The sequence below is a fragment of the Chiloscyllium punctatum genome, chromosome 11 (genome assembly GCF_047496795.1).
Source record: "Chiloscyllium punctatum isolate Juve2018m chromosome 11, sChiPun1.3, whole genome shotgun sequence".
Classification (NCBI taxonomy): domain Eukaryota; kingdom Metazoa; phylum Chordata; class Chondrichthyes; order Orectolobiformes; family Hemiscylliidae; genus Chiloscyllium; species Chiloscyllium punctatum.
The window spans coordinates 3,102,413-3,127,894 of NC_092749.1; the positions used below are offsets into that span (position 1 = coordinate 3,102,413).

The following is a 25,482-nucleotide window of genomic DNA, read 5'->3' on the forward strand; positions in this document are numbered from 1 at the left end:
TATGAGAGGGAGTGAGAGTGTGTGAGAGAGAGTGAGACAGTGTACGAGAGAGAGTGAGACAGTGTATGAGAGGGAGTGAGACAGTGTATGAGAGGGAGTGAGAGTGTGTGAGAGAGAGTGAGACAGTGTACGAGAGAGAGTGAGACAGTGTATGAGAGGGAGTGAGACAGTGTATGAGAGGGAGTGAGAGTGTGTGAGAGAGAGTGAGACAGTGTATGAGAGGGAGTGAGACAGTGTATGAGAGGGAGTGAGACAGTGTATGAGAGAGAGTGAGACAGTGTATGAGAGGGAGTGAGACAGTGTATGAGAGAGAGTGAGACAGTGTATGAGAGGGAGTGAGAGTGTGTGAGAGGGAGTGAGACAGTGTATGAGAGGGAGTGAGACAGTGTATGAGAGAGAGTGAGAGTGTGTGAGAGAGAGTGAGAGTGTGTGAGAGAGAGTGAGACAGTGTATGAGAGGGAGTGAGACAGTGTATGAGAGGGAGTGAGAGTGTGTGAGAGAGAGTGAGAGTGTGTGAGAGAGTGTGAGACAGTGTATGAGAGGGAGTGAGACAGTGTATGAGAGAGAGTGAGACAGTGTATGAGAGGGAGTGAGACAGTGTATGAGAGAGAGTGAGACAGTGTATGAGAGAGAGTGAGACAGTGTATGAGAGGGAGTGAGACAGTGTATGAGAGGGAGTGAGAGTGTGTGAGAGAGAGTGAGACAGTGGCAGAGTGAGACAGTGTATGAGAGAGAGTGAGAGTGTGTGAGAGAGAGTGAGACAGTGACAGAGTGAGACAGTGTATGAGAGAGAGTGAGACAGTGTATGAGAGGGAGTGAGAGTGTGTGAGAGAGAGTGAGACAGTGACAGAGTGAGACAGTGTATGAGAGAGATTGAGACAATGACAGAGTGAGACAGTGTATGAGAGAGAGTGAGACAGTGAGAGAGAAGTGAGACAGTGACAGAGTGAGACAGTGTATGAGAGGGAGTGAGACAGTGACAGAGTGAGACAGTGTATGAGAGGGAGTGAGAGTGTGTGAGAGGGAGTGAGACAATGACAGAGTGAGACAGTGTATGAGAGAGAGTGAGACAATGACAGAGTGAGACAGTGTATGCTACACAAAGAGAAGAATTGATTGTAAGAATCTGAGCAGATGGATATGGAAGAAAGGAATTTATTTAACAGTGTGTTTCTAGGAGGTAACTCTGTGGTATATTTCTTTTATTGAGGCGATGGTGAGGTTCCTATGGCGGGAAGTGAATGAGTGGAGATCTCACATCCTCAGTGTCTTCCATCAATGAGCCTGATGTGACTGGTCCCAGTGGGTCTCAGCTCTGTGCCGTCGAGCTGCTGGAGCTGCTGGAGCTGCTGGTATTGTGGAGAGTGCAAGGAGTGAACTGCTGCAGGAGTGTCATCAGCAGATTGATGAGGCTGGAGGCTTGCTCAATCAGATGCTCACAGCCACTCTGTATGAAGTGCTGTAACACGATGAGGTCAGTGTGGATTTGGCCAAAGCCGCTCTGGATGTCTCTCCGAACATCTTCGGGATCCGCTGTTGTGGGCCAGCGTCCTGGCTCCACTCCTGACCCTGTCCCAGCACTGACCCCTGACCTTGATGTGACTGTTGACCCTTCCTGAATCCCTGACTGCTTCCCAATCCTGGAACCTCCCACTTCCTGTGCCAGGGTGCCTTGGGAATTGACATGGTGGGATCCACATTCGAACAGCTGCGCTGTCTGATTGTCCTCCGTCACTGGCCTCTTCCTCTTGCGTGAGGATGTCTCTGGGTGGAGAGAAATGTCACTTTTGCCTTCTCCTTTGTGACTCGCTGCAGGCTGCCCCACTCTTGCTCTGGTCCAATCCTGCTCATTTCCCATGGCCTCAGCGACTTGCTGGGGGTGTCCGGCCATGGTTTTCGAAATGGGCCTGTCATCTGCATGGACAGAAGAAGATGTGAGGATTCGATTGAAACTTATCAGAAAACAGCGTGTCAGCAGCTCATGGAACTTGCTGTGATGATCCAAGGCCTGCAGCAGTCAGGCTGGACCTGGGCACAGATTACTCGAGGCCTTCCCTATGGTTCCTGGGAATTTGTCGCTCTTGTTGATCCCTGTGAGTGGTTACCTCCCACAGCCGGTAAACGGTACTGGGACAGAGTCCCTGAAGGTTCAGACTGCACAGGGCATGTTAGTCTCATTGTCATTAGAAAGATAGAAGGAAAGAACTTGCATTTAAATACCATCTTTTATGGCCTTCAGAATGTTCCAATGATGTGTAATTACTGTTAAGGGAAACACAGAAGCCAAATTGTGCACAGCAGGATCTCACAGACTGTGGGTGACAGTGGTACCTCGTGAACCAAGGATTAGGATTCAGGTTCTCAGCGATGTTTTCACAACAAACTCTGTCAGTGATAAGGGTAGCTCTCCACCCTCCACTGATAACTTCACACCAGTCTTTACTCATTCACACTACAGGCTACACCTACTCATTGAGATCTCCAACATTGTCCACTTTTGGCCAAATCAACTTTCTCCTCAGGGAACAAGTGCCCAAATACTGAACAACACGAGGAAGAGATAGCCACAGAGAATGACCCAGTTGGAAGCTTGGACAAAGTCACAGAGAGAATGTTGATCCGCTGCTCCAGCTGATGTGATAAGGAACTTCAAAAAGCATTCATTCAAGGGCCACACATTAAATTTGTTGGTAAAAGGGACAGCAAGACAGAGAGGGTCAGATTAACAGTGGCTCTGACAGTCTGTTCCTGTTTTCTCCTGGCCTGGACTGAGGAATCCAAGGTATCATTTCATGGTTTGTAGAAAATACAAACTGGAAAATGGGAACACTGGGGAGCGAGGGGGTTGCGATGTACTAACATAGCTCAGGATATCGACAATCACGTGAAATAGTCAGACACAATTTAAGATTGAGCAGAGTGAAGAGGTCCCAATGAAATTACCCATTCTTTGAGGTTCCTGATTCCCTAGTGGTGGCAATTGACCCACAACCCCAATTTCTAAGCCATTATCTACTGTCCTGTTTAACATTTAACAGGGATACTGCAGCACGACGGATAAATGGTTATAGGCAGGCAGAGAGAGTGTGCGGGTACTTACAGTGGGATAGATGCTGACTGGACTTGTGGATGGAGGGGGCAGTGTAATCCTTGTGTTGTGCAGCAGTCAGTGTACATTGACAGGGTGCTTCAGCATCTGAAACAGACAAAGCCAGCATTAAACCAGCAGCTCCCACACTGCTCCAAGAATCACAAATAAACAGCCTCTTTCACAATGTGATCCAGGAGAAAGGTCACTGGGCTCAGTCTGAGTGGGATCTTCCTCATCCAGGGAGGTGGGATAGGGAGCAGAGTGCTGATAGGCTGACATCCTTCAGTCTCTGAGTGGGTAAACACTAGAAACAGTTAACCATTGAGCAGCACCAGATAACCAGGAAATCGTGCCAGACCGGATTGTGGGGAATGGGGAGGACTCCGGAAGGATATTCCCAGCTCCTGAGTGGTCTCCAGCTGGGTGGATGAGGCCCCGCACTCTAACAGAGTGATCAATTCCTTCTTGATATTTGGCTGCCCATATATCCTGAACCCCAAAACCAGAGTGCAGGAAGCAACGCTGCCAAAACTATCCCTGGAAAAGGATTTTCCCAACACTTAGAAGGAGTTGGCTGCCTCCTACCCTCAACATAGACCAGTATAACATGGGAACAGGCCCTTCGGCCCTCCATGTCTGTGCTGACCTTGATGCCATTCTAAACTAATCCCACACCTCTCTATTTGCTGCCTGTTCATGTGTCTGTATAAATGCCTCAGAAATGTTGTTTTTGTATCTGCTTTTACCACCTCCCAGGCAGTGCAGCCCAGGCACATACCACCCTCTGTGTAAAGTATTTTCCTCACACATTTCCTTTAAACGTTCTGCCTCTCACCTTAAACCCGTGCCCCCTAATATTTGGCATTTCCACCCTGGGGACACAGACTGACTATCTACTCTATCCATACCTCTCATCATTTTCTAACCTTCTATTAGGTCACCCCTCAGCCTCCCAACACTGTAGCAAAAAAAAATCCAACCTCTCCTTATAGCTAACACACTCCAATCCGGGCGATATCTTTCGCACTCTCTCCAAAGCCTCCACATCCTTCCTGTAAGTCATAAAATGTAGAACAATCCAGCACAGAACAGACCCTTCGGCCTCAATGTTGAGCCAACCTGTGAACTATTCTCAGCTCGTCCCCCTACACTATCCCATCGTCATCAATGTGCTTATCTAAGGATTGTTTAAATCTCCCTAATGTGGCTGAGTTAACTACATTGGCAGGTAGGGCATTCCATGCCCTTACCACTCTCTGAGTAAAGAACCAATTTCTGACATCTGTCTTAAATCTATCACCCCTTAATTTGGAGTTATGCCCCCTCGTACACGCTGACATCACCATCCTCGGACCCGAACTGCACACAATACTCCAAATGTGGTCCAGTTAAGGTCGTACACAGCTGCAGCATGGCTTGCCAACTCCATGCCCTGACCAATGAAGATGAGCTTACCATTTGCCTTCTTTATCACCTTTTCCACTTGTGTGGCCACTTTCAGGGAGCTATGGATCTGTACCCCAAGATCCCTCTGTATATCAATGGTCCAACGGCTCCTGCCATTTACTGTATACTGTCCTCTTGCATTTAACCTCCCCAAACACACTTGTCTGGATTAAACTCCATCTGCCATTGCTCTGCCCAGCTTTCCAATTAATGTATATCCCACTGTATCTTTCCTCACTATCTACAACTGCATCAAATTTCATGTCATCTGCAAACCTACTAACCAGAATACTTACATTTTCATCCAAATCACTTATATACATTACAAACAATAAAGCTCATTCTTTTCCAAATGTGACTGAATCCTGTCCCTACGAATCTGCCCCAATAATTTCCCTGTTACTGATGTGAAGCTCACCAGCCTATAATTCCCTGGATTATCCCTGTTACCCTTCTTAATCCAAGGAACAACATCAGCTATTCTCCAGTCCTCTGGGACCTCATTTGTGACTAAAGACGCTCAGCTCTAACCTCAGTGTGGCCTCTGAGAGACTTCCTTTTTTGAAATATATTTGTTCAAGGGAAATGATGGTTGCTCATCCTTATTACCCTGGAACTGAACTGTCTCATTAGGGCCATTTTAGAGGGTGCTTAAGAGGTGACCACATTGCTGTGAGTCTGGAGTCACATGTAGGCCAGCCTGGGTAAGAATGGCAGATTTCCTTCCCTGAAGGACATGAGGAAACCAGCTGGGTTTTTAACTCAGTTCCCATAAATATGTCTCGCTTTCAGTTGCATAGTTATACATTGGATTTTACTGCCAGGTGCAGCAACCGCAGGATTTGAACCTCAGTCCACAGAACATTAGCAGCATCCTCTGGGTCACCAGTGACAATAACATCACAGGCCCTTTTGTGTGAAGTTACTGATTGGATGGGACTGAGAAACGGTGAGGATGTTACTGATTGGCTGGGACTGAGATACGGTGAGGATGTTACTGATTGGCTGGGACTGAGGTATTAAAAAAGGCGCAGCAGGTCAGGCAGCATCCAAGGAGCAGAAGAACCGATGTTTCTGGCATAAGCCCTTCTTCAGGAATGAGGAAAGTGTGTCCAGCAGGCTTGGGGGAGGGGCATTGGAAATGCAATAGGTGGAAGGAGGTTAAGGTGAGGGTGATAGGCCGGAGTGGGGGTGGGGGGGCGGAGAGGTCAGGAAGAAGATTGCAGGTTAGGAAGGTGGTGCTGAGTCTGAGGGCTGGGACTGAGACAAGGTGGGGGGAGGGGAAATGAGGAAACTGGAGAAATCTGAGCTCATCCCTTGTGGTCGGAGGGTTCCCAGGCGGAAGATGAGGCGCTCTTCCTCCAGCCGTCGTGTTGCCATGGTCTGGCGATGGAGGAGTCCAAGGACCTGCATGTCCTTGGTGGAGTGGGAGGGGGAGTTGAAGTGTTGAGCCACGGGGTGATTGGGTTGGTTGGTCCGGGTGTCCCAGAGGTGTTCTCTGAAACGTTCCGCAAGTAGGCGGCCTGTCTCCCCAATATAGAGGAGGCCACATCGGGTGCAGCGGATGCAGTAAATGATGTGTGTGGAGGTGCAGGTGAATTTATGACGGATATGGAAGGATCCCTTGGGGCCTTGGAGGGAAGTGAGGGGGGAGGTGTGGGCGCAAGTTTCCCATTTTCTGCGGTTGCAGGGGAAGGTGCCGGGAGTGGAGGTTGGGTTGGTGGTGGGTGTGGACCTGACGAGGGAGTCATGGAGGGAGCGGTCTTTCCGGAACGCTGATAGGGGAGGGGTGGGAAATATATCCCTGGTGGTGGGATCTGTTTGGAGGAGGCGGAAATGACGACAGATGATATGCTGTATATGGAGGTTGGTGGGGTGGTAGGTGAGGACCAGTGGGGTTCTGTTCTGGTGGCAATTGGAGGGGCGGGGCTCAAGGGCAGAGGAGCGGGAAGAGGAGGAGATGTGGTGAAGAGCATCGTCAACCACGTCTGGGGGGAAATTGCGGTCTTTGAAGAAGGAGGCCATCTGGGTTGTACGGTATTGGAACTGGTCCTCCTGGGAGCAGATGCAGCAGAGACGAAGGAATCGGGAATATGGGATGGCATTTTTACAGGGGGCAGGGTGGGAGGAGGTGTAGTCTAGGTAGCTGTGGGAGTCAGTTGGTTTATAGTATATGTCTGTGTTGAGTCGGTCGTCCGAGATAGAGATGGAGAGGTCTAGGAAGGTGAGGGAGGAGTCTGAGACAGTCCAGGTAAATTTTAGGTCGGGGTGGAAGGTGTTAGTAAAGTGGATGAACTGTTCAACCTCCTCGTGGGAGCACGGGGCAGCGCCGATACAGTCATCGATGTAGCGGAGGAAAAGGTGGGGGGTGGTGCCAGTGTAACTGTGGAAGATGGACTGTTCCACATTTCCTACGAAGAGACAGGCATAGCTGGGGCCCATACGGGTGCCCATGGCTAATCCTTTGGTTTGGAGGAAGTGGGAGGATTGGAAAGAGAAGTTGTTAAGAGTGAGGACCAGTTCAGTCAGTCGGAGAGTGTCAGTGGAAGGGTACTGGTTGGTACGGCGGGAAAGGAAGAAGCGGAGGGCTTTGAGTCCTTCGTGATGGGGGATGGAGGTGTACAGGGACTGGATGTCCATGGTGAAGATAAGGCGTTAGGGACCGGGGAAGCGAAAATCATGGAGGAGGTGGAGGGCGTGGGTGGTGTCCCGAACGTTGGTGGGGAGTTCTTGGACTAAGGGGAACAGGACCGTGTCGAGGTATGCAGAGATGAGTTCGGTGGGGCAGAAGCAGGCTGAGACAATGGGTCGGCCAGGGCAGTCAGGTTTGTGGATTTTGGGCAGGAGGTAGAAACGGGCAGTGCGGGGTTGTGGGACCATGAGGTTGGAGGGGGTGGATGGGAGATCCCCTGAGGTGATGAGGTTATGGATGGTCTGGGAGATGATGGTTTGGTGGTGGGAGGTGGGGTCATGGTCGAGGGGCCTCTTCCTACTGCCTCCTCGACCATGACCCCACCCCCCCATCACCAAACCATCATCTCCCAGACCATACAGAACCTTATCACCTCAGGAGATCTCCCACCCACAGCTTCCAACCTCATAGTCCGGGAACCCCGCACTGCCCGGTTCTACCTCCTTCCCAAGATCCACAAGCCTGACCACCTTGGCCGACCAATTGTCTCAGCATGCTCCTGCCCCACTGAACTCATCTCTACCTACCTCGACACTGTCCTATCCCCCCTAGTCCAGGAACTTCCCACATACGTTCGAGACACCACCCACGGCCTCCACCTCCTCCAAGACTTCCGTTACCCCGGCCCCTAACGTCTCATCTTCACCATGGATATCCAATCCCTCTACACCTTGATCTTCCGTAATTACACCGGCACCACTCCCCACCTCTTCCTCCGCTACATTGATGACTGCATTGGCACCACCTCATGCTCCTGTGAGGAGGTTGAGCAATTCATCAACTTCACCAACACATTCCACCCTGACCTTAAATTTACCTGGACCATCTCTGACACCTCCCTCCCCTTCCTGGACCTCTCCATCTCCATTAATGACGACCGACTTGACACTGACATTTTTTACAAACCCACTGACTCCCACAGCTACCTGGATTACACCTCTTCCCACCCTACCTCTTGCAAAAATGCCATCCCGTATTCCCAAATCCTCCACCTCCGCTGTATCTGCTCCCAGGAGGACCAGTTCCACCACAGAACACACCAGATGGCCTCCTTCTTTAGAGACTGTAATTTCCCTTCCCACGTGGTTAAAGATGCCCTCCAACGCATCTCGTCCACATCCCGCACCTCTGCCCTCAGACCCCACCCCTCCAACCGTAACAAGGACAGAACGCCCCTGGTGCTCACCTTCCACCCTACCAACCTTTGCATAAACCAAATCATCCGCCGACATTTCCGCCACCTCCAAACAGACCCCACCACCAAGGATATATTTCCCTCCCCACCCCTCTCCGCCTTCCGCAAAGACCGTTCCCTCTGTGACTGGTCAGGTCCACGCCCCCCTACAACCCACCCTCCCATTCTGGCACCTTCCCCTGCCACCGCAGGAACTGTAAAACCTGCGCCCACACCTCCTCCCTCACCTCTATCCAAGGCCCTAAAGGAGCCTTCCACATCCATCAAAGTTTTACCTGCACATCCACTAATATCATTTATTGTATCCATTGCTCCCCATGCGGTCTCCTCTACATTGGGGAGTCTGGGCGCCTCCTAGCAGAGCGCTTTAGGGAACATCTCCGGGACACCCGCACCAATCAACCAAACCGCCCTGTGGCCCAACATTTCAACTCCCCCTCCCACTCTGCCGAGGACATGGAGGTCCTGGGCCTCCTTCATCGCCGCTCCCTCACCACCAGACGCCTGGAGGAAGAACGTCTCATCTTCCGCCTCGGAACACTTCAACTCCAGGGCATCAATGTGGACTTCAGCAGTTTCCTCATTTCCCCTTCCCCCACCTCACCCTAGTTCTAAACTTCCAGCTCAGTAACTGTCCCCATGACTTGTCCGGACTTGTCCTACCTGCCTATCTCCTTTTCCACCTATCCACTCCACCCTCTCCTCCCTGACCTATCACCTTCATCCCCTCCCCCACTCACCCATTGTACTCTATGCTACTCTCTCCCCACCCCCACCCTCCTCTAGCTTATCTCTCCGTGCTTCAGGCTCACTGCCTTTATTCCTGATGAAGGGCTTTTGCCCGAAACGTCGAATTTTCTGCTCCTTGGATGCTGCCTGACCTGCTGTGCTCTTCCAGCACCACTAATCCAGAATCTGGTTTCCAGCATCTACGGTCATTGTTTTTACCTCTGGGACTGCGATACGGTGAGCATGAGACTTACACTGCAGAAATGTCTGACAGGCTGCTGGTTCCAATGGGCCGGACATGCACTGTGCTGGTAACTCCGACATAGGCCAGGATGCATCCATTTCATCATCTGTGGTTGGTGCAGAGAGAATAAGCAGCCGTTACTCAGGGTGATACTAACTCCAGGATCACACACTGAACAATTGTGGACTGTAATCGTGAACAAGGCAGTCTGGAAAACTTGGATTTCTAATGGTGACATTCCAATCCTCACCAAAACAAACTATTAACTAGCTGCAAGTTTATCTGGGATGGGTCAGTGGGAATATCCTGGGATGGGTCAATGGGAATTATCTGGGAAGGGCCATGAGGAATTTTCTGGGACGAGAGTTCTCTGGGGTGGATTGGTGAGAATCACCTGAATGGGTGAGTGGGAATTTTCTGGGATGGGTCAGTGGGAATTACCTGGGATGGATCCATTCCCGGTGCTGTGTGAGGTGCTTTTCACCAGTTGGTTTTTCACCAGGTTGGAAAGTTCAGCGACTGTTCGGCTGAGATCTGTCAGTTTCACATCCACTGTCAGCTGTGTGTGAGGCAGTAGCTGCTGTGCTGCTGTGATCTTTGTGTTGTGATACTCCTAAACAGACAGACAGGCAGACAGTCAAGCAAATGGACTGACAGACAGTTAGTCTGTTCGACAGATTGACTGTCAGGCTGATTTTACTGCTCCTCGGATGCTGCCTGAACTGCTGTGCTCTTCCAGCACCACTCATCCAGAATCTGGTTTCCAGCATCTGCAGTCATTGTTTTTACCTGTCAGGCAGACTCCTTGCAGACCAGAGTCAATCCCACACACCCAGCATCAATCTCTATTGACCCAGAGTCATAGAACACAGAACAGTAAACTGCAGAAACAGCCCCTTAGACTCCCCATGTATGTGCCAATCACGCTGCCAGACTAAACTACCACCTTGGACAAAAAACTTGCCTCTTACATCTTCTTTAAACTTTCCCCGCTCACCTTAAACTTCCGTCCCCTAGCATTTGATAATTCCATCCTGGGAGAGAGACTCTGACTATCTATCTATTCCTCTCCTGATTGGATAAGCTTCTATCAGGTCGTCTCTCAGCCTCCAATGCTCGAGTGAAAACAATCCAAGTTTGTCCAGTCTCCTGTTTGAGCTGATACACTCCAATCCAGGCAACATCCTGGGAACCCTCTCTTAGTCCCTCTCCAAATCCTTCACTTCCTTTCTATTATTTGGTACCAGAACCATACACAATGCTCCACGTGTGGCCCAACTAAAGCTTTACACAACTGCAACATGACCTGCCAACTTTTATACCCCAGCCAATGAAGACGAGCATGCCATACACATTCTTTACCATCTTATTCACTTGGGTTGCCACTTTCACCCCGAGATCCCTCTGTATATCAATGCTCCTAAGGATCCGGCCATTTCCTGTATACATTCCTCTTGCATCTGACCTCCCAAAATGCAAAGAGGATTGATAAGGGCAGAGCGATGGACATGATCTATATGGACTTCAGTAAGGTGTTCGACAAGGTTCCCCATGGGAGACTGATTAGCAAGGTTAGATCTCATGGAATACAGGGAGAACTAGCCATTTGGATACAGAACTGGCTCAAAGGTAGAAGACAGAGGGTGGTGGTGGAGGGTTGTTTTTCAGACTGGAGGCCTGTGACCAGTGGAGTGCCACAAGGATCGGTGCTGGGTCCTCTACCTTTTATCATTTACATAAATGATTTGGATGTGAGCATAAGAGGTACAGTTAGTAAGTTTGGATGACATCAAAATTGGAGGTGTGTTGGATAGCGAAGAGGGTTACCTCAGATCACAATGGGATCTTGATCAGATTGATCTTCATCTGATCCATCTTCATCCACCTATTGTATTCCCAGCTTCCTTACCCCCAGCACCAACCCTGTCCCATTAATTTCTCAGCCCCCTTACCCCACCCCCCCACCCCCTCGCAACATTCCTGATGAAGGGCTTATGCTGGAAACATTGATTCTCCTGCTCCTCACTTTTCCAGCTCCACACCTTTTTTGATTCCACATGGACAACATCCACTGTCCTATCGTCATTAATCATCTTTGTCATTTCCTCAAAAAACACAATTAATTTTGTGAGACTAGACCTCCCCCACTCAAAGCCATGCTGACTATCCCTAATAAGCCCATTCTTCTGCAATGTGAGTACCACTTGTCCCTGATAATCTTCTCCAATAGTCTCCCTACCACTGATGTCTATAATGTCTGTAAGTTATAGGCCACACAGGTCTAGAATTTCCTGGATTATCTTGTTTACTTGTCTAAAACAAAGGAACAACACTGGCTATTCTCCAGCCTCATGGGACCTCACCTCTGACTAAGGGGGATACAAAGATGTCTATCGAGGCTCCACAGTAATTTCCTATTGTGCGTCCAATAGTATTCTGGGACAAATCCCATACAATTTAGGGACTTCGCTATTTTATAATGTTTTTTCAAGATACTCAATATCTCCTTCTTGTTATTATTAACATGCCTCAGAATATCAACATACCCCTCCTTAATCTTACCTTCATTCATGTCCTTCTCCTTGGTCAATATCGACGTGAAGTACTCATTAAGGACCTCACCCACTTCCTCTGGCTTCTTGAATGGACCTTTCCTTTCCCTAGTTACCCCTTGTTTCTAATGTATGTATGAAATGCCCATGTATTCCCCTTTACCCTGGAGTCATGGATACTTCACAATCCCTTCCTTCCTCCTAATTCCACACTGAAGTTCTTTCCTGCTATCTTTATATTCCTCAAGGCCTTGTCTAGTTTCTGTTGTGTTAACTTTACATATCCTCACTTTTCCTTTTCTTTTAAGCTTTTAATATCTTTTCTCATCCAGCGTTCCTGAATCCTTCCCATCCTTATCTTTCATTCTCACAGGAATCTGTCAGTCCTAAACTCTGATGAACTGACTTCCGCGCATCAATGTGGATTTGCCCTCAAAGAGCTGCCTCCATTCTGATTTTCTCTGGTTCCTGCCTAACAGTATTGTAATTAGCCTTCCCCAAGTTAGCGCTGTCACCCAAGGACCCGGTTCCTCTTTATCCATAACTATCTTTCAACTTGTGATCACTGTTCCCAAAATACTCTCCAATGAAATTTCAATCACCTGGCCAGGCTCACTCTCCAGTACAAGATCCTGTACAGCCCTTCCCTAGTTAGACGATCTACATACTGTTTCAAGAAACTCTCTGGGTGCACCAAACAATGTTGTCCCATCTAAGCCCATAGCAGTAAGAGAGGCCAGAGGCATATAAGATCACAGGATATAGGATATAGGATGACAGGATATAAGAGCAGGATATAGGATATAAGATGATAGGATATAGAGTAGGATATAGGATATAGGAGCAGGATATAGGATATAAGGTGACAGGATATAGGAGCAGGACATAGGATATAGGATGACAGGATATAGGAGCAGGATATGGGATATAGGGTGGCTGGATATAGGAGCAGGGTATAGGATATAAGATGACAGGATATAGGTGCAGGACATAGGATATAGGATGACAGGATATGGGAACAGGATATGGGATATAGGATGACTGGATATAGGTGCAGGATATAGGATATAAGATGACTGGATATAGGAGCAGGATATAGGATGACAGGATATAGGGGCAGGCTATAGGATATAGGATGACAGGATATAGGAGCAGGATATGGGATATAAGATGACAGGATATAGGATGACTGGATATAGGAGCAGGATATAGGATATAAGATGACAGGATATAGAGTAGGATATAGGATATAGGAGCAGGATATAGGATATAAGATGACAGGATATAGGAGCAGGACATAGGATATAGGATGACAGGATATAGGAGCAGGATATGGGATATAGGATGACTGGATATAGGAGCAGGATATAGGATATAGGATGACTGGATATAGGAGCAGGGTATAGGATATAAGATGACAGGATATAGGAGCAGGATATAGGATATAGGATGACTGGATATAGGAACAGGACATAGGATATAAGATGACTGGATATAGGAGCAGGATATAGGACAAAGGATGACTGGATATAGGAACAGGATATAGGATATAAGATGACTGGATATAGGAGCAGGATATAGGATGACAGGATATAGGAGCAGGATATGGGATATAAGATGACAGGATATAGGATGACTGGATATAGGATATAAGATGACAGGATATAGGAGCAGGATATAGGATATAAGAAGACTGGATATAGGAGCAGGATATAGGATGACAGGATATAGGAGCAGGATATAGGCTATAAGATGACAGGAGAAAGGAGCAGAATTTAGCCAATTGGCCCATTGAGACTGTTCCATCATTAATCATGGCTGATTTATTTCTCAATGCCATTCTCATGTGTTCTCCCAGTAACCCTGGTCCCCCTAACAATCAGGAACATACCTCTGATTTAAATATACTCAGTGACTTGGCGTCCACAGCTCTCTCTGGCAATGAGTTCCATAGTTTCCCCACCCTCTGGCTGAAGACATTCCTCCTCATCTCTGCGGCTGTGCCCTTGGGTCCAAGTCTCTCCCCCTCATGGAAATATCTTCTCCATCTCCACTCTCCTGGACCTCTCTAGATTCTGCAAGTTTCATTCAGATGCCCCTCATCATTCTGAATTCCATTGGGTACAGACCCAACATCCTCAACTGCTCCTCATACAACCTTCCCTTCATCCCTGGGATCTTTCTAGTGAACCTCCCCGGACCCCCTCCAACACCAGCACATCCTTCCTGAGATACGGGGCTCAACATTCTGCAGGTCAACCTTAAAGGAATCCTGAACGAGAACACCTAAGTCCCTTTGTGCTACAGATTTCCAAAGTCTTTCACCTTGATTCTTCCCACCAAAGTTTGCGTAGCCTCACACTTTCCAACTCGATATTCCATCTGCCACTTCTTTGCCCACACTCCCAGCCTGTTCAAGTCTTTCTGTAGCCTCCCAACATCTTCAACACGACCTGTCCATCCACGCATCTTTGGGTCATCTGCAAACTTAGTAACAATGTCCTCAGTTCCTTTGTCCAGGTCGTTAATGTATAACGTGAAGAGTTATGGTTCCAACACTGATCTCTGTGGAACTCCACTAGTCACTGGCTGCCATCCTGAGAATGACCCCTTAATCCCTACTCTCACCTTCTGCCAGTCACATGCTTCCAGGATCTGCTTACATATCTGTTCATCTATCTCCCACTGGCTATTGGGAGGCCTATAGTATAATCCCACAGACCTCAAGTCAATTCTACAGATTCTAAAACAATCCCTGGACCTCAAATTGATCCACAATGACTCCATGTCAATGTAATTAGACCCAGAATCAGTCCCCGCAGACCCAGAGTCAGCCCCTGCAGACCCAGAGTCAGTCCCCGCAGACCCAGAGTCAGTCCCCGCAGACCCAGAGTCAGTCCCCGCAGACCCAGAGTCAGCTCCTGCAGACCCAGAATCAGTCCCTGCGGGGTCTGTGGGGACTGACTCCAGGTCTGTGGGGACTGCTGAGTGGTTATTTTCTCAGCAGTAAGGAGATGTTGCGGACAGTGAGGGGTTAGGGAGGGGTGAAGGTGGGATTAGGGTGAGGTCATGGAGGGGTCAGGGTGGGGTCAGGGAGGGTTCAGGGTGGGGTCATGGAAGGGTCAAGGTGAGGTCAGGGAGAGGTCATGATGGCATTAGTGTGGGGTCAGGGTGGGGTTAGGGAGGGGTTACGGTGGGGTTAGGGGGGGTTAGGGTGTTAGGGTGGGGTTAGAGTGCAGTTAGGGTGGAATTAGGGTGGGATTGGGGGTTAGGGTGAGGTTGGGGGGGTTAGGGTGGGTTTGGGGATTAGGACGGGTTATGGTGGTTAGGGTGGGGTTAGGATGAGGTTAGTGGGTGGTTGGGAGGTTAGGGTGGGGCTAAGAAGGGTTTGGGGAGGAGTTGGGGGTTAGGGTGAGGTTAGGGAGGGGTTAGGGTGAGGTGGGGGGTTAGGGTTGGGTTAGGGAGGGGTTAGGGTGAGGTTTGGGCGGTTAGGGTGGGGTTAGCGTGAGTTTAGGGTGGGGTTAGGGTGGGTTTGGGGTGGCGTTAGGGTGGTGTTAGGGTGGGATTGGGGGGTTAGGGTGAGGTTAGGGGGGATTAGGTTGGGATTAGTGTGAGGTTAGGGTGGAGTTAGGGTTAGTGTGGGGTTAGGGTGGGATTAGCGTGGGGTTAGGGTGGGTTTGGGGGGTCAGAGTGGGGTTAGCGTGGGGTTAGGGCGAGGTTAGGTTGGGGTTAGAGGGTTAGTGTGGAGTTAGGGGGTTAGGGTGGAGTTAGGGTGAGGTTATTGGGAGTTGGGGTTAGGGTGGGGTTAGGCTGAGGTTAGGCTGAGGTTAGGATGGGGTTAGGGGGTTAGGGTGGGGTTAGTGTGAGGTTAGGGTGGGGTTAGGGTGGGGTTAGGGTGGGTTTAGGGTGAGGTTTGGGGGTCAGCGTGGGGTTAGGGTGGGGTTAGGTTGAGGTTAGGGTGGGGTTAAGGTGGGGTTAGGGTGGTGTTAGAGGGTTAGTGTGCGGTTAGGGGGTTAGGGTGGGGTTAGTGTGGGGTTAGGGTGGGGTTAGGGTGGGATTGGGGGTTAGGGTGAGGTTGGGGGGGTTAGGGTGGGTTTGGGGATTAGGACGGGTTATGGTGGTTAGGGTGGGGTTAGGATGAGGTTAGTGGGTGGTTGGGAGGTTAGGGTGGGGTTAAGAAGGGTTTGGGGAGGGGTTGGGGGTTAGGGTGAGGTTAGGGAGGGGTTAGGGTGAGGTGGGGGGTTAGGGTTGGGTTAGGGAGGGGTTAGGGTGAGGTTTGGGCGGTTAGGGTGGGGTTAGCGTGAGCTTAGGGTGGGGTTAGGGTGGGTTTGGGGTGGTGTTAGGGTGGTGTTAGGGTGGGATTGGGGGGTTAGGGTGAGGTTAGGGGGGATTAGGTTGGGATTAGTGTGAGGTTAGGGTGGAGTTAGGGTTAGTGTGGGGTTAGGGTGGGATTAGCGTGGGGTTAGGGTGGGTTTGGGGGGTCAGAGTGGGGTTAGCGTGGGGTTAGGGCGAGGTTAGGTTGGGGTTAGAGGGTTAGTGTGGAGTTAGGGGGTTAGGGTGGAGTTAGGGTGAGGTTATTGGGAGTTGGGGTTAGTGTGAGGTTAGGGTGGGGTTAGTGTGAGGTTAGGGTGGGGTTAGGGTGAGGTTAGGGTGGGGTTGGGGGGTTAGGGTGGGATTAGGGTGGGGTTAGGGTGAGGTTTGGGGGGTCAGCGTGGGGTTAGGGTGGGGTTAGGTTGAGGTTAGGGTGGGGTTAAGGTGGGGTTAGGGTGGTGTTAGAGGGTTAGTGTGCGTTTAGGGGGTTAGGGTGGGGTTAGTGTGGGGTTAGGGTAGGGGTGGGGGTTTTGGTGAGGTTAGGGTGGGGTTAGGTTGAGGTTAGGGTGAGGTTAGGGTGGGGTTAGGTTGAGGTTAGGGTGGGGTTGGGGGGTTAGGGTGAGGTTAGGGTGGGGTTAGGGTGGGGTTAGGGTGAGGTTAGGTTTGGGTTAGGGGTTAGGGTAAGGTTAGGATGGGGTTAGGGTGAGTTTAGGGTGGGGTTAGGGTGAGGTTAAGGTGGGGTTAGGGTGAGTTTAGGGTGGGGTTAGAGGTTAGGGTGGGGTTAAGCGTGGGGTTAAGGTGGTGTTGGGGTGGGGTTAAGATGAGGTTAGGGTGGGGTTACGGGGTTAGGCTGGGGTTAGGCTGAGGTTAGGGTGAGGTTAGGGTGGGGTTAGGGTGGGGTTAGGGTGGGGTTAGGGGGTTAGGGTGGGGCTAGGGGGTTAGAGTGGGGTTAGGGTGGGGTTAGGGTGAGGTTTGGGGGGTCAGCGTGGGGTTAGGGTGGGGTTAGGTTGAGGTTAGGGTGGGGTTAAGGTGGGGTTAGGGTGGTGTTAGAGGGTTAGTGTGCGTTTAGGGGGTTAGGGTGGGGTTAGTGTGGGGTTAGGGTAGGGGTGGGGGTTTTGGTGAGGTTAGGGTGGGGTTAGGTTGAGGTTAGGGTGAGGTTAGGGTGGGGTTAGGTTGAGGTTAGGTTTGGGTTAGGGGTTAGGGTAAGGTTAGGATGGGGTTAGGGTGAGTTTAGGGTGGGGTTAGGGTGAGGTTAAGGTGGGGTTAGGGTGAGTTTAGGGTGGGGTTAGAGGTTAGGGTGGGGTTAAGCGTGGGGTTAAGGTGGTGTTGGGGTGGGGTTAAGATGAGGTTAGGGTGGGGTTACGGGGTTAGGCTGGGGTTAGGCTGAGGTTAGGGTGGGGTTAGGGTGGGGTTAGGGGGTTAGGGTGGGGCTAGGGGGTTAGAGTGGGGTTAGGGTGGGGTTAGGGTGGGGTTAGGGGTCAGGGTGGGGTTAGGATGTGCTGTGACCTGGATGAGTTGGAAGCTGTCGCTGATCCTGGAGATTGTTTCGAGTTGCTGTTTCTCCCGGTTCAGATCAGAGCATCTGTGTTCCATTTGGCTCATGAACCTGTTGGCCTGGCTGATGCCATTCCTCTGTTCTGTGCTGACCACGTCCATCACCTCTCTCTGCGCCTGCTCGACATTTTCAATCAGCTCCGCAAAATTCTGCAATATGTCAGACTTCAACCTGCCGTGGAACTCCTGGTGAACAGAGGGTTACAATTCACTGCGTAAGTCTTCGAGTGAGATCACCCAAAGCACAACATCTCGCATCTCCTCGTTCCCCTCAGGGCCACCCAGCGCTGCCCACCGGCTGTCCCAGAGATGACTGAGGCTGGCAGGGTGCACGTTCCCGGGCACACTCTCAACCAGAGTGGCTGTGGAAAGGGAAAGCCGGAGGAGGTCAGGATTAAATACCTTCGAGAGTCAGAGCTGCTGCAAAGGAGTTGGATCAGGACCAATAGCTGGTCTTACTCATTATCATTTTAAATTGTGTCTTTATCTAATGAACATCTGTTCTGTTGTTGAAGAAAATCTGCAGGCTCAAGGGGCCATGACTGATCATCACTGTACTGAGCTAAACAGTTAAAAATCACACAACTCCTGGTTAGAGTCCAACAGGTTGATTTGGAAGCACTAGCTTTCGGAGCGCTGCTCCTTCATCAGGTGGTTGTGGAGAATAATATTGTAAGACACAGAGTACAAACATTTCTGTAAATCCGTTTTTTAGGTGAGAATCAGTCTGACCATTGTGGCACAGACAGTCTCACACAGGGAAGCTCACACCTTCAATACATTATCTGGGCCGACATGACACCAATTGTTAAAGTTCACTTGAGAATGTAACGTTTTTAAAATGTTCTGTGATTTACACATGAAAGAACTGAAACCAACCTCGTCATTCTAAAAGATGGGAGACTCAACAAACAATCCAGGTCTTTTTCAATATATAATTTCAGTCACAGCACATTGTAAACTTTTGCTATAAATTCTGTGTCTTACAATCTTATTCTCCACAACCACCTGATGAACGAGTGATGCTCCAAAAGTTAGTGCTTCCAATTAAACCTGTTGGACTCTAACCTGGGGTTGTGTGATTTTTAACTTTGTACACCCCTGTCCAACACCAGAATCGACAAATCTGAGCTAACCAAAATATCATTGTCAGCTAGCTACCCAGTGTCTCATTTATCCAGTTGTATTATTAGCTGGGATCACAATAGTAACTTAGAGGGAGAGCAAGAGAGAGAGGAGAGAGAAAGTGAGGCAGAGAGAGTGTGTGAGGGAGAGACAGAGAGAGAGAGAGAGAGAGAGGGAGGAGACTATGAAACAGGAAGACAGACAGACATAGACTCGGAGAGACACAGAGAGAGAGACACACGGAAGGAGGAAGATGAGGGCTGACAGGGAGAGAGATTTCAGAGAAGCAATTCCAAGCATTAACACTGGGAATTAGGGTGTGCAAGGGGCCAGAAATGGAGGAGCACAAATCTCCTGGAGGAGCTTGGGGCTGGAAGAAGTTCCAGGAATAGGGAGAAGCAAAACCATGGAGGGGTTTAACAAGGAAGAGAGTTTGACTCACTGTGCTTCTGTACACAGAGCCAATAGCAGTGGGCACTCAAATGATACAGGAAGATGCCACACTTTATAGAGTTCGACAGGAACTTGAGGGGAAGGTGTTGTTGATCTATAAACACACACAGACATTTCAAACCCACACCCGCTCATCACCGTCCAGCCGGGTCAGACTGTAGTCAGTCACTGCTGCGTGGAGGAAGGGGATCAGACTCTCCTGGTCCAGTCCCATCTCATCATCGTTTGGCTGTTGATTGGTACACCCCTCCTGTTCACTGGAGTTTCAAAGAATAAGAGGGAAATCTCATGGAAACCTATAAACTTCAAACAGGGCTAACCAGGGTAAACACAGGAAGGATGTTCCCGATGGCCAGGGACTCGAGATTCAAGGCTTCCAGTTTAAGGAACTGGGGTAGGCTGTTCCTGACTGAGATGGGGTGGAATGCTCCCCAATATTGCAGAGAGTGGGGAGTCTGTGGAGTTCTCTGCTACAGGAAGCAGTTGAGGCTAAAACGTTGAATGTTTTCAAGAAAGAGTTAGAGATAGTTCTTAGGGCTAAAGGGATCGCAGGGTATGGGTGGGAAAGAAGGAACAGGGAACTGAGTTGGATGATCAGCTATGATCATATTGAATGGCAGAGCAGTCCGAAGGGCTGAATGGCCTCCTCCTGCTCCTGTTCTCTTTCTTTCTATGTTTCACTGACCATCCTAAATTACCCTTTTTTGAGTGGGATATCAGTTACATGGTCTCTTGGAGACAGAAAGAGACTTTCACTCTGAATGCAGCGGAATCTCTCAATGCCTTAAACTCACACACATTGAGTCAAGGGCTTGCTGTGCCATTAGGGGGGGACAGTGACCAGGTCTGGCTGATGCTGCTGGGGGGGGACAGTGACCAGGCCTGGCTGCTGGGGGGGGACAGTGACCAGGTCTGGCTGCTGGGGGGGGGGACAGTGACCAGGTCTGGCTGCTGGGGGTGGACGGTGACCAGGACCACTCCTCCTCCAGTGATATCCAGTGTTGCAATGTATTTCTTCTAAGAGAAAGTGAAGACTGAAGATGCTGGAGATCAGAGCTGAAAATGTGTTGCTGGAAAAGCGCAGCAGGTCAGGCAGCATCCAAGGAGCAGGAGAATCGACGTTTTGGGCATGAGCCCTTCTTCAGGAATGAGGAGAGTGTGCCCAGCAGGCTAAGATAAAAGGTAGGGAGGAGGGACTTGGGGGAATGGCATTGAAATGTGATAGGTGGAGGGAGGTCAAGGTGAGGGTGATAGGCCAGAGTGGGGGTGGGGGGCGGAGAGGTCAGGAAGAAGATTGCAGGTTAGGAAGGTGGTGCTGAGTTCGAGGGTTGGGACTGAGACAAGGTGGGGGGAGGGGAAATGAGGAAACTGGAGAAATCTGAGTTCATCCCTTGTGGTTGGAGGGTTCCTAGGCGGAAGATGAGGCGTTCTTCCTCCAGCCGTCGTGTTGCTATGGTCTGGCGATGGAGGAGTCCAAGGACCTGCATGTCCTTGGTGGAGTGGGAGGGGGAGTTGAAGTGTTGAGCCACGGGGCGGTTGGGTTGGTTGGTCCGGGTGTCCCAGAGGTGTTCTCTGAAACGTTCCACAAGTAGGCGGCCTGTCTCCCCAATATAGAGGAGGCCACATCGGGTGCAGCGGATGCAGTAAATGATGTGTGTGGAGGTGCAGGTGAATTTGTGGTGGATATGGAAGGATCCCTTGGGGCCTTGGAGGGAAGTAAGGGGGGAGGTGTGGGCGCAAGTTTTGCATTTCTTGCGGTTGCAGGGGAAGGTGCTGGGAGTGGAGGTTGGGTTGGTGGGGGGTGTGGACCTGACGAGGGAGTCATGGAGGGAGTGGTCTTTTCAGAACACTGATAGGGGAGGGAAGGGAAATATATCCCTGGTGGTGGGGTCTGTTTGGAGGTGGCGGAAATGACGGAGGATGATACGATGTATATGGAGGTTGGTGGGGTGGTAGGTGAGGACCAGTGGGGTTCTGTCCTGGTGGCGATTGGAGGGGCGGGGCTCAAGGGCGGAGGAACGGGAAGTGGAGGGGATGTGGTGGAGGGCATCGTCGACCACGTCTGAAGGGAAATTGCAGTCTTTGAAGAAGGAGGTCATCTGGGTTGTTCGGTATTGGAACTGGTCCTCCTGGGAGCAGATGCGGCGGAGATGAAGGAATTGGGAATACTGCATCTGCACCCAATCGCCACCAGGACAGAACCCCACTGGTCCTCACCTACCATCCCACCAACCTCCATATACATCGTATCATCCTTCGTCATTTCCGCCACCTCCAAACAGACCCCACCACCAGGGATATATTCCCCTCCCCTCCCTATCAGTGTTCCGGAAAGACCACTCCCTCCGTGACTCCCTCGTCAGGTCCACACCCCCCACCAACCCAACCTCCACTCCCGGCACCTTCCCCTGCAACCGCAAGAAATGCAAAACTTGCGCCCACACCTCCCCCCTTACTTCCCTCCAGGGCCCCATGGGATCCTTCCATATCCACCACAAATTCACCTGCACCTCCACACACATCATTTACTGCATCCGCTGCACCCGATGTGGCCTCCTCTATATTGGGGAGACAGGCCGCCTACTTGCGGAACGTTTCAGAGAACACCTCTGGGACACCCGGACCAACCAACCCAATCACCCCGTAGCCCAACACTTCAACTCCCCCTCCCACTCCACCAAGGACATGCAGGTCCTTGGACTCCTCCATCGCCAGACCATTGCAACACGACGGCTGGAGGAAGAGCGCCACACAGTCAGTTCCCGCCTCAGGCGACTGACTGTGTGGAGTTTGCACATTCTCCCCGTGTCTGCGTGGGTTTCCTCCGGGTGCTTCAGTTTCCTCCCACAGTCCAAAGATGTGCAGGTCAGGTGAATTGGCCATGCTAAATTGCCCCTAGTGTTAGGTAAGGGGTTAATGTAGGGGTATGGGTGGGTTGCGCTTCGGCGGGTCGGTGTGGACTTGTTGGGCCGAAGGGCCTTTTTCCACACTGTAACGTAATGTAATCTAATCTAATCTTCCGCCTAGGAACCCTCCAACCACAAGGGATGGACTCAGATTTCTCCAGTTTCCTCATTTCCCCTCCCCCCACCTTGTCTCAGTCAAATCCCTCGAACTCAGCACCACCTTCCTAACCTTCAATCTTCTTCCTGACCTCTCCGCCCCCACCCCCACTCCGGCCTATCACCCTCACATTAACCTCCTTCCACCTATCGCATTTCCAACGCCCATCCCCCAAGTCCCTCCTCCCTACCTTTTATCTTAGCCTGCTGGACACACCCTCCTCATTCCTGAAGAAGGGCTCATGCCCGAAACGTCGATTCTCCTGCTCCTCGGATGCTGCCTGACCTGCTGCGCTTTTCCAGCAACACATTTTCAGTTGCAATGTATTTCATTGAGCAGATCCTGAGATTAACAGAACGGCTCTCTATGAATATCCTGGGGCCAGGGTTCCAGTGACTGTAGGAACAAGAGCAGACCCGTGATTCCGAGTCCTTGAATCCCAGAGTGGCTGTGGGCCCACATGGGTGTGACCTGGAGTATCAGAGTCTGATGGAGTCAGCTCAGGGTCAGTGTTGAGTGGAAGATTGGGGTGGGGTGAGGGAGTGGGGCAGCTGACTGCCTCTCTCTTACCTCTCGCTGTTCCGCAGCTGGACAGGGGTGAGTAACAAGACCCAGCACTTTCTCAGAAAGATCACAATATATCCCAAGATCTGCTGCAGAGCCCTGAGACTGTGCAGGAGAATGAGCTGGCAGCTCACAGGGTAATCAGTTCCGTTTAGAGATACAGCTGCTTATTCAGGATTGTCACAACATGAAGATTACCTACATCAAATAGTTCCACACTGTGCCTCAGTTTTCCCATCTCTCCCAGCGTGACCTGCCGGTCTCTCTCTATTTCCACTTGCCGCTCCTCAATGTGGTTCTGTGCAAAATAAAATGTGGTTTTGGGATTGTAACAAGACGAGAGAAAACAGCAATTCATCACTCCCTCGAACTCACCTTCTTCCTCATTACCCTCTCTCCAACATCTCTCAATCTCTGAACTCTTTCTATCCTCTCTTACCCTGCCTGCCCTCCCTCACTCTCTGTACTCTCTGTACTCCCTCACTCTTCGATCCCTCCATATCCTCCTCCCTCTCTGTGCCCTCCATCCCTCCCTTCCCCTCCTACCCTCCCTCCCTCTCTGTCCCTATCCCTCTCTGTGCACTCCCTCCCTCTGTTCCCTTCCTCCATCTCCCTCCCTCTCTGTGCCCTCCATTCCTTCCTTCCCTCCCTCCTCTCTGTGCCCTCACTCCCTCCATGTCTGTGTACTCTCTGTCCCGGTGGGGAATGCTCCCTAACCCTCTCTGAGCCTCTCTGAGCCTCTCTGACCCTGTCTGACCGTCTCTGACCCTCTCTGAGCCTCTCTGACCCTGTCTGACCCTCTCTGACACTTTCTCTGACCTTGTCTGACCCTCTCTAACACTCTGAGTCTCCCTGACCCTCTCTGACCCTCTCTGACCCTGTTTGACCCTCTCTAACCCTCTCTGACCCTGTTTGACCCTGTTTGACCCTCTCTAACCCTCTCTGACCCTGTCTGACCCTCTCTGAGCCTCTGTGACTCTGTCTGATCCACTCTGAACCCTCTCTGACCCTCTCTGACCCTCTCAGAGCCTGTCTGACCCTCTCTGACCCTCTCTGACCCTCTGTGACCCTCTTTGAGCCTCTCTGAGCATCTCTGAGCCTCTCTGACCCTGTCTAACCCTGTCTGAGTCTCTCTGACCCTCTCTGACTCTCTCTGAGCCTCTCTGACCCTGTCTAAGTCTCTCTGACCCTCTTTGACCTTCTCTGACCCTCTCTGAGCCTCTCTGACCCTGTCTAACCCTGTCTGAGTCTCTCTGACCCTCTCTGAGCCTCTCTGACCCTGTCTAAGTCTCTCTGACCCTCTCTGACTCTCTTTGAGCCTCTCTGACCCTCTCTGAGTCTCTCTGACCCTCTTTGACCTTCTCTAACCCTCTCTGAGCATCGCTGAGCCTCTCTGACCCTGTCTAATCCTGTCTGAGTCTCTCTGACCCTGTCTAACCCTGTCTGAGTCTCTCTGACCCTCTCTGAGCCTCTCTGACCCTGTCTAAGTCTCTCCGACCCTCTCTGACTCTCTTTGAGCCTCTCTGACCCTCTCTGAGCCTCTCTGAGTCTCACTGACCCTCTCTGGCCTTCTCTGACCCTCTCTGGCCCTCTCTGGCCCTCTCTGAGCCTCTCTGACCCTGTCTGATACTCTCTGACCCTGTCTGATGTTGCTGCCTGTGGCTGTGGGTTTTACCTTGATGTTGGTGACCTCTTCCTCCACGGTGACCGTTTCATGGTCCCGATGACCTTTAATGGCACACACGCTGCACAGACATGACTGGTTCGTGCGGCAGTAAAACTCCAGCGGGCGCCCGTGCTCGGAGCACCGCCTCTTGCCGAAATCTTGGAGCTGGTCATCAAGCTGGTGATGCCTGAAGACAGTGTCCTCGTAGTGGGAGCGGAGGTGGAGCTGGCAGAATGATGCCATGCAGACGACACACGATTTAACTGCTCGGAGTTTGCTGTCGGTGCAGAAATCACAGGGAATATCACCAGGAGCTGCCACACTCTCAGGAGAGCTGTCCTCAGGCACTTTCAGTAACCTGTCCACGATCTTACACAGGACAAAGTTCTTGGCGAGAGGGGGCCGGGGGCTGAAATCCTGCCGACATTCGGGACATTTACAGCTGTCTGAGTCAGTGTCCTCATCCCAGCAGCTGCTAATACAATCCATGCAGAAGTTGTGGCCACATGGAATGGTCACGGGATTTTTAAATAACTCCAGGCACACTGGACAAGACAGGCTCTCCTCAGACAGCACGTTACCATGGCTACTCATTGTGGGCTGAACAAAGAGGAAAAGGGAAAGATCTTCGTAAAATCGGACTTCCTCTGGCACCCTTTAAAGCCACATGATCACCCCCTCCACCCTGAATGCATCTCACACAACGCACAGCAAGATCCCACAAACAGCCAGTCAATCATAGCTACGTCACCTGTTTCCATTAGGGGAGAACTCCTCTGAGCTGACTCTTTAGCTCC

The 25,482-nt window shown here is 50.8% G+C and overlaps 1 protein-coding gene across 1 annotated transcript in view; it reads right to left on the reverse strand.

The window, feature by feature from the left end:
- Positions 1-25,279, reverse strand: part of LOC140482635 (E3 ubiquitin-protein ligase TRIM47-like) — a 41,667-nt gene extending 16,388 nt beyond the window's left edge. Inside the window, exons 1-6 of the mRNA XM_072580143.1 lie at positions 24,695-25,279; positions 23,222-23,317; positions 17,767-18,000; positions 9,839-10,010; positions 9,408-9,503; positions 3,101-3,196 (exon numbers count right to left, since the gene is read on the reverse strand). Coding sequence (XP_072436244.1) covers positions 3,101-3,196; positions 9,408-9,503; positions 9,839-10,010; positions 17,767-18,000; positions 23,222-23,317; positions 24,695-25,279 — 1,279 coding nt within the window. The remainder of the gene's footprint in view (positions 1-3,100; positions 3,197-9,407; positions 9,504-9,838; positions 10,011-17,766; positions 18,001-23,221; positions 23,318-24,694) is intronic.
- Positions 25,280-25,482: the final 203 nt, after the last annotated feature.